Genomic DNA, 9,477 nt, shown 5'->3' with positions numbered 1-9,477 from the left:
CCATTATATATTGTTATAGTTATTCAAAACATAGATCTAAACGAAAAAATTATTATTTATAATTTATAATAATTAATTTAGATAAAGTACCTCAAGTAAAATATTGAAGGTCAATAATTCTAGACATGTGTCTATTTGTGATATCTTTAAAAAAAATAAATTGGATTAAAAGTAAATAAAATAAAAATTTTTTTATCTGTATTCAATAATACTAATAACAGATGAGATGAGAAGAGAGAAACGGATAAGATGTGAAAGATAATGGGTGAAAGTTATGTCAAAATGGCCAAATAATAGAGAAATTAATAGGAAGGGTAATATTAGAAAGAGATCTTGGACACCAAATCCATGTATTCCCATTATATATTGTTATAGATAACTTTGTAGTAACGCAAATGGAGAATATGCGTGTTGTTCAGCTACCTTGATACTGTGACACAGATTTCAGATTGGCTTCATTTCTTACTTCCTCACACTTCGAATCGACGCCTTCCCGCTGTTAATTCCAACAATCTTCGATACGATACGGTGTACGATATGCTATGATACGATCCACGTTCCTTTCTTTGTTTTCCGCTTTTCAATGATCTCGTGCTTTCAATTTCATTTCTCAGCTGAATCGATCTTGGATTGGATTGATCCATGTTCTTGAATGAAAATTCTCGGGTTATTTGATTGAAATCAACTAACTTCTTTAGGACTCTTTGTGGAATTATTATGGTTGTTATCATGCATATTGTGATTGATTTGGTAAGATGAGATTGATTATTTTCGTATCGGTTATTGAAATCAAGCAATTTTGTGAACAGAGGAGGGTGAACAATGTCAGAGGGGGTAAAGAAACAGGACTTTGTTGAAGATCCTCACAAGAATCAAGTTACTTCTGTAGAAAATCCTGCGGATAATCTCCAACATCCAGATTCAGATAACAATACAAATGGTGAAAATCCCATGCCCTCGCCACAACAGGAGGTAATCCCTTTTCTTTAAAAAGGAAAAAAGAAATTGATGATTTGGGAAATTAGCTTTATTTATTTGTGTCATGGTGATTTGGGAAATTGATGATGTGTAGAATGCATTTAGTTGCAATTAATTTTTTTAAAAGTACATTTGGAATGGAAGAATGGTAAGTTTAGGACACGGATTGCATTAATAGTTAAAAGGAAAAGTGATTTTTTTTTAAATTAAATTATTTATGGTCTTATGTTACATTCAGTTCAAATGGGCCGAAGCAGCATTTGTACTCCTTTCAATACTAACTTGCTGTACTATTTGTCTAACTGGTATGCAGATTCTAAAATACTAGTATTATTACTTTTAGAATCCAACATACTTGGTTTTGGTGGCTAAACATGACAACTAGCCTAAAATCTGAATTTAAAGCTCTTAAACATAACTATGTCTGAATAATACAGTACCAGTGTGGTAGAGGTTATACGTCTTCTGCTGTGTTAGCTGATGCAGATAATTCATTCATGTGTTTACTTTTTAATCTTAATATTACCTTATCTTATTCCTACATGAGGAAATATGAGATCATAATTTTCAATAGTATAGTTCGGAATATGGACAGATATTACGTTTGTATGTGAGAATATTTAGCGGTTAAGTGTGATTAGATATTATTGAACTCACTTCTTAATTATTTAGAAGAATCCCTTTGTAACATACGGGTTCTTAAAATGATTGTTTCCAATTTTGTTGATTTTCTTAATACAAAATCTCATGATATGGGTTTATGTTATTATGTTGCGTTGTTATTCACTGTAATCTTATTTTCTATTTTTGCAGGAAGAAGTTATCAAGAAAAAGTATGGAGGCCTAATACCAAAGAAGCCCCCACTAATATCCAAGGTTACTACTTCTTCATTTATCTGATTTTCTTTGCTTCTGCAATGCTCCGTTTCTTCAAACTTCTGGTCATCTGTCTGTTCATGTGAAATATTCTTTCCAAAATTGATTTTTGTTTTGAATGATTTTAACCTTGTTTGCAGGATCATGAACGCGCTTATTTTGATTCTGCTGATTGGGCATTGGGGAAGGTACTTTATCTCTTCCGAAGTGTGTTATGTCATTTTATTTTTTGTCAGTTTCAATTGGACTTTCAGTACTTTTAAGTTGATGCCTTATAAATGTGGCCTGTTGTTTTCTCAAATAGCAAGGAGCACAAAAGCCCAAAGGACCACTGGAAGCACTTCGCCCAAAGTTGCAGGTAAAGAAATGCTTTGTTAATTCTTTCTGTTTTCCCCTTAGTGGTGATTTTAAGATGAAACAGTGTTGTTTACACAAGAGGAGTAATTTTCTATTTGAAATCTTTGGTCCTGATTTCTTTCAAGGCATTGCCAATTGTTTCAAACTAACAAAGTCCAAATAGATGTATATTGAACCGTAAAACTCTGTTGAATACTGGAGTTTGATGTTTCTCTGGTTTAAATACATTAGCTTCAAGTCATCCTTATAGCCGGCTCTTTCTAGTGGAACAAGACTCGATTAATGTTGCTTTCCAAAAATGTATCTATAGAATGTTGCAGAAATGCTATGTGCTTGAGCAAGAGGCACTTAATATTACTTTTTGGAGCTGAAGTGAATTCGTGTTACTTATATTACTTTTCAATGATCAATTGCAATAAAGGTATCATTCAGTGAAGTTTGAATAAATTTTGTTGATGTTCTCTTTTTGTTTTCTGCCCTCTATCTTGGGATCTTACTTACACTGGTAATCAGCCAACAACGCAGCAGACACGTTCAAGGCGCTCAGCTTATGCTCCAGCAGATGAAGGTGAAGGTATGTTCTTATGACACTGCCATTTCTTGAGCTCTAGAAATCTTGGCTCTTTGCTAGAACTCAACACTGCATTGAGTCGTCTTCCGTTTTGGCTTTCTGACAGCAGACGGCTCCAGCAACAATGCCTCGCTAGAGCATCAGAGTGCCACCGAAGATGTTGACAGCGACAACACTAATACTTCTCAGGACCAATGCCATTAATAGCTACTGGTTTTTGTGCTATCAATTGCATTTTGACACAGCAATGCTCCCTTTTTCCCCCTTCTTTTCCATCTGAATTTAGATCAAGACTATCATGCATACTGAGTTGCTTGTGCTAATAACAAGGTGAGAATTTATGAAGCAGGTGCACTTGTAACCTTTGTATTAGATACTATGTACTCTCGGTATGTATGAGATTTCCTGAATGTGCTTGGATTGCACCATGAGAGATCTTATACTTTACATTCATTTGTCAAGCAGCATATGTGCCAGTTGTAACATTTGAAGTCTCATCGAGCATAACCATCTATAATAAACTTAACTGAAATTGGTTTGTAATCGTGTTCATAGTTCATACTTGATTAAAGTATAAATAAATAGCGTACTACGGGAGAACATTAAGTTAAATCCAGGTGCACTCATTGCAAGGCATAAAAGATGACCATTAGTGCCTTCTCTTGATCTTGATATGAATCTGGGTGTTTTTTGTATGGGCCGACGTGCTCTTAGAAATGCCGTAATTGGGCTGGCTATTGTGTTGAGCATAACTAAGAATTGGTCTGCAACAGATTGGTCGCATTAAAAAGCCTAGTCTAGTGGCGACTATGTTGTCTTGTTAGAAAATGCACCGGATTTGAATTCTAGCTATGACTAAGAAGTTGATAAATAAAACCCATAGGAAGGGAAGGGTGTGTTTTAACATGTAACTTCAAAAAAAAAAAAAAAAAAAAAAAAAGAAGATTGATGAAGGTGATATCAAAAATAGAAAGAATTTTTTTTATTTAAATTAATAAAATATAATGTTTACTAAATATGTAATGTGTAGATAATTACGTTTTTAAATACCCATTACACATTTTTAAGTATATACCAAAAAACCATTAAGTACACAAAGGGCGATATATGTATAACTGGCTAGTTGTATATATTACGGGTACTGAGCAGTTTTACATATCGAGTACTGAGTATCCGAGATATAATTATATAGAAATCTTAGTCCTGTGCATACTTATTCAAATAATTTAAAATCTTAAAATTATAAAATTTTGAAGTTAAAATGAGATTGATATAAATAAAATTAATGACTTAATTTAATCCAATATAAATAAATGTACCTGTTCATACCCTAGTTCAAAACACAAAAGTCAGGCTCAATAAGGATAAAAGACCTACCTAAGAGGGTGACCTCTACCGCATACCCGACCTCTTTAAAGAGGTCGGACATGATGAAAAGGACAGCTTATGCTTATCTAAGTAAATAACCGCCTCCCTAAATCTTTTCAACTATCTCTGTCTTTCTTGCAAGATAGATTCTAACAAACTCCCAAGATAAAAGGAACGGTTATCCATCAATAAAGATGGAACTACTCTAACAAAGGTGGTTATCTACTCTACTATAAATACATTGACATCCTTAGGTATATACACGTTCTAATCTAGTAAAAATATGCCTAAAGCCCTTGCTAACTTAAGTATCGGAGTCTCTTACAGGTATAACCCCCTACCTCCTTACGAGGAACTCGGACAGGCGGCACCTCGGCATCAACGAGTCGGACACTGCCACACGAAGGGACATGGACCTTATGTTCAGGCCCAAATCAACGTTTCAGGTAACCCTTGGAATATTAGCGCCGTTGCTGGGGACCTGGGATTCACCCTCTTATAATGGCAGACCACCAGTATGAAGACGACCACATGGCATCTGAATCTGAAGCTGAGCCCCAACCAGAGGGCAACGTCATTATACTACCTTCACCACACCAGACGCATGGTCCTCTTGGGGAATGGCCATCAGCAAATCCCCAGCCAAGGCGAATTCATTTGGAGATCCGTCACCCTAAAGAGGAAGAACCCCCACAAACGGCCGAGATATTGGGCCTAGTATGTGGCCAACGAGAACGGCTATAACAGTTGGAGTATGAGGCCGAGCGACAGCGAGAAGCAGAACGGGAATTACAGAGAGAAGTAAGACGACAAAAGGAGTTAGAGAAAAGCTCCTGAAGTTAAAAGCCGACCTTCGCAATCGAAATAACCGAACAGATCAGGAAGAAAGCCCCTTGATGGAGAAGATCCGTTCATAGAAGAGATCATACGAGCCAGAGTTCCAAGGAACTTTAAAACACCCGACATGAATCTCTATGATGGGATGACCGACCAAAGGCACCATCTCAGCAACTTCAAAAGCAGGGATGTACCTGGTTGACACCTCCGATACCACCCGTTACAAAGCCTTCTCGACCACCCTGACCAAAGCAGCAATGAAGTGGTTTGATAACCTACCGCCCAGGTCGATAACTGGCTTTGACGACCTAGCTAGAAAATTTTTAACCAGATTCTCTATACAAAAGGATAAAACAAAGCACGCCCCGAGCTTGTTGGGAGTCAAGCAAGAGGTCGGGAAAACCCTCCGTGATTACATGGAAAGGTTCAACAAGGCATGTTTGGAGATTCAAAATCTACCCACGGAAGTTGTGATCATGGGTTTGGTCAATGGCCTTAGAAAGGGGCCATTCTCTCAGTCAATATCTAAGTGGTATCCATCTTCTCTAAATGAAGTCCAGGAAAGAGCAGAGAAATATATCAACATGGAAGAGAATTCCCGACTAAGGAAACCTTTTTCATGACCCAGCCTGCCCTATCCATCTCGGGAAAAAGAAAAAGAACCCAAAAAGAAGGAAGAGCAAATCTTAGAAAAGCTCCAAAAGTACCACAACTATACCCCTCTAAGAGTTTCTCTAGTGGATGTTTACAGAAAGATATGCCACACGGAGAAGCTCCCACCTCCTCATCCAATTAAACACAAGAAGACAGGAAGTCAGACTGAATACTGTGAGTACCATAAGCTCTATGGACATTCCACCAACAAATGCTACGACTTAAAAAATGTCATAGAAAAGATGGCCAGAGAAGGCCGACTAAATAGATATCTGGTTGATAGATCGGGCAACCCGAGGAAAAGAAAGAGGGAGGAAGATGAAGGACAACAAGAGCATCTACCTCAGTCCCTAGAACGACAGATACAAATGATCAACAGGGGACTCACTGGAGGATGAATGTCAAAATCATCACGAAAAAGACATCTCAAAGAGGTATACCAAGTCGGAGAGGAAAGCAGACTACTTGACTTGCCTACCATCTCGTTTACCAAAGAAGACGCCCAATGGATAACACCCGTGTATAATGATCCCATGGTGATAACGATAATTCTTGAAAATGCAAACCTCCATAGAAATTTGATAGACCAGGGCAGTTTGGCGTACTGATGAGCGGATAATTTATACGCTTTTTGGCATTATTTTTACATGGTTTTCAGTATGATTTAGTTAGTTTTTAGTATATTTTTATTAGTTTTTAAATAAAAATCACATTTCTGGACTTTACTATGAGTTTGTGTATTTTTCTGTGATTTCAGGAATTTTCTAGCTGAAATTGAGGGACTTGAACAAAAATCAGATTCAGAGGTTGAGGAAGGACTGCAGATGCTGTTGGATTCTGACCTCCCTGCACTCAAAGTAGATTTTCTGGAGCTACAGAACTCCAAATGACGCGCTCTCAATTGCGTTGAAAAGTAGACATCCAGGGCTTTCCAGCAATATATAATAGTCTATACTTTTCCCGAGTTTAGACGATGCAAACTGGCATTCAACGCCAGTTTCATGTTGCATTCTGGAGTTAAACGCCAGAAACAGGTTGCAAAGTGGAGTTAAATGCTAGAAACAGGTTACAAACTGGCGTTCAACTCCAAGAGAAGCCTCTACATGTGTAAAGCTCAATGCTCAGCCCAAGCACACACCAAGTGGGCCCCGGAAGTGGATTTCTGCATCATTTACTCATTTCTGTAAACCCTAGTAACTAGTTAGTATAAATAGGACTTTTTACTATTGTATTTACATCTTTGGATTGTCTTTGGATCCTTTGATCACGTTTTGGGGGCTGGCCATTCGGCCATGCCTAGACTTTGTTCTTATGTATTTTCAACGGTAGAGTTTCTACACACCATAGATTAAGGTGTGGAGCTCTGCTATTCCTTGAGTATTAATGCAAAGTACTACTGTTTTTCTATTCAATTCAAGCTTATTCCTATTCTAAGATATTTATTCGCACACAAGAACATGATGAATGTGATGATTATGTGACGCTCATCACCATTCTCACCTATGAACGCGTGCCTGACAACCACTTCCGTTCTACATGAAGACGAGACAGAATGAGTATCTCTTAGATATCTAATACAGGGGACCGAGTCTGAGATATTAGAGTCTTCGTGGTATAAGTTAGAACCCATGAATGGCCATTCCTGAGATCTGGAAAGTCTAAACCTTGTCTGTGGTATTCCGAGTAGGATCTGGGAAGGGATGGCTGTGACGAGCTTCAAACTCGCGAGTGCTGGGCGTAGTGACAGACGCAAAAGGATAGTAAATCCTATTCCAGTATGATCGAGAACCGACAGATGATTAGCCATGCAGTGACAGCGCATTGGACCATTTTCATAGAGAGGACAGGATGTAGCCATTGACAACGGTGATGCCCAACATACAGCTTGCCATGGAAAGGAGTAGGAATGATTGGATGAAGACAGCAGGAAAGCAGAGGTTCAGGAGGAACGAAAGCATCTCTATACGCTTATCTGAAATTCTCACCAATGAATTACATAAGTATCTCTATCCTAGTTTATATTTTAATTATGTTTTAATTATCAATTCTCTATAACCATTTGAATCCGCCTGACTGAGATTTACAAGGTGACCATAGCTTGCTTCAAACCGACAATCTCCGTGGGATCGACCATTACTCACGTAAGGTTTATTACTTGGACGACCCAATGCACTTGCTGGTTAGTTGTGCGAAGTTGTGACAAAGTGTGATTCACGTTTGAGAGCACCAAGTCTTTGGCGCCATTGTTGATGATCACAATTTCTGCGCACCAAGTTTTTGGCGCCGTTGCCGGGGATTGTTAGAGTTTGGACAACTGACGGTTCATCTTTTTGCTCAGATGAGGTAATTTTATTTTAATTTTAAGCTTTTTATTTCTTATTTTCGAAAAATATAAAAAAAATTTTTCTTCTTTTTCATCCTTCCCAAAATAATTTTCGACAAAAACAAAAAAAAATTATTTTCAAAAATAAATTATTCTATGTTCTTCAGAATTTTTAAGAATGAATTCTAGAGTTTCACAAAGCATGTTGAAGCCTGGCTGGCTGTAAAGCCATGTCTAATCCATTTGGACTGGGGCTTCCACTTATCAGCATAGAATGAAGTTGAATGAAGTATCAGCTGTTGTATGTCTGATTTGTATCTGCTAAAGCTTGGCTGGCCATTGGCCATGTCTAGTGTTTTGGACCGGAGCTTTCACTAAAAGCTTGGCTGGTAGTAAGCCATGTCTAATTCTTGGACTGGAGCTTTAGACTAACATTGCAAGATTCCTGGAATTCCTATTAAAAATTTTGAAATCCTTATTTTTCCAATTAATTTTTGAAAAATATCCAAAAAAAATTAATAAAATCATAAAAACCAAAAATATTTTGTGTTTCTTGTTTGAGTCTAGTGTCAAGTCATAAGTTTGGTGTCAATTGCATGTTTATCTCTTTCTTGCATTTGTCAAAAATTCATGCATTGCATTCTTCATGATCTTCAAGTTGTTCTTGATGGATCCTCTTGTTTGATCTTCATATTTTCTTGTTGTGTGTTGCATCTTGTTTTTCATATGCATTCTTGCATTCATAGTGTCTAAAAATTAAAAATTTCTAAGTTTGGTGTCCTGCATGTTTTCTTTTCTTGAAAAATTTTCAAAAATAAGTCTTGGTGTTCATCTTGACATTCAAAGTGTTCTTGGTGTTCATCTTGACATTCATAGTGTTCTTGCATGCATCATTTGTTTTGATCCAAGATTTTCATGCATTGAGTCTTTTTGATATTTTTCTCTTTCATCATTAAAAATTCAAAAAATCAAAAAAATATCTTTCCCTTTTTCACTCATAAAATTCGAAAATTTTGAGTTGACTTTTTCAAAAATTTTTAAAATTTAGTTGTTTCTTATGAGTCAAATCAAATTTTCAATTTAAAAATTCTATCTTTTTCAAATCTTTTTCAAAAATCAAATTTTTTTCACTTTTTCTTTCATAATTTCGAAATTTTCAAAATTTATTTTCAAAATCTTTTTCTTATTTCTATTTCATATTTTCAAAATTAATGATTAATGTGATTGACTCAAAATTTTTAAGTTTGTTACTTGCCTAGTAAGAAAGGTTCAATCTTTAAACTCTAGAATCATATCTTTTTAGTTTCTTGTTAGTCAAGTAATCAACTTTGATTTCAAAAATCAAATCTTTTTAAATTTCTTTTTCAAATCTTTTTCAAATTAAGTTTCAATCATATCTTTTTCAAAATTAATTTCAAAATCTTTTCTAACTTCTTATCTTTTCAAAATTAAATTTCAAATCCTTTCCAACTAATCCTATCTTTTTGTTTCAATCATATCTTTTTCAAAACTA

General features: G+C 36.1%; 1 protein-coding gene across 2 annotated transcripts; it reads left to right on the top strand.

Moving 5' to 3' along the window:
* The first annotated feature begins 388 nt into the window (after window positions 1–388).
* LOC107643588 (uncharacterized) lies at window positions 389–3,325 on the top strand. Of its 2 annotated transcripts, none has more exons than XM_016347274.2 (7): window positions 389–530; window positions 810–972; window positions 1,792–1,854; window positions 1,995–2,042; window positions 2,159–2,212; window positions 2,725–2,785; window positions 2,892–3,325. In XM_016347274.2, exons 2-7 carry the CDS (start codon window positions 823–825, stop codon window positions 2,984–2,986), a joined length of 471 nt encoding a protein of 156 aa, XP_016202760.1. In that variant the 5' UTR covers window positions 389–530; window positions 810–822; the 3' UTR covers window positions 2,987–3,325. The 2 variants fall into 2 exon arrangements, with proteins under 2 accessions (XP_016202760.1, XP_016202759.1); XM_016347273.2 differs by having other exon boundaries at window positions 2,889–3,325.
* The last annotated feature ends 6,152 nt before the right edge of the window (window positions 3,326–9,477 follow it).

This window comes from Arachis ipaensis, chromosome B5 (assembly GCF_059453495.1).
Source record: "Arachis ipaensis isolate K30076 ecotype BB chromosome B5, ASM5945349v1, whole genome shotgun sequence".
NCBI lineage: Eukaryota > Viridiplantae > Streptophyta > Magnoliopsida > Fabales > Fabaceae > Arachis > Arachis ipaensis.
Note: the sequence above shows the minus strand (reverse complement) of the source record. Positions and strands in the feature narration are given on the sequence as shown.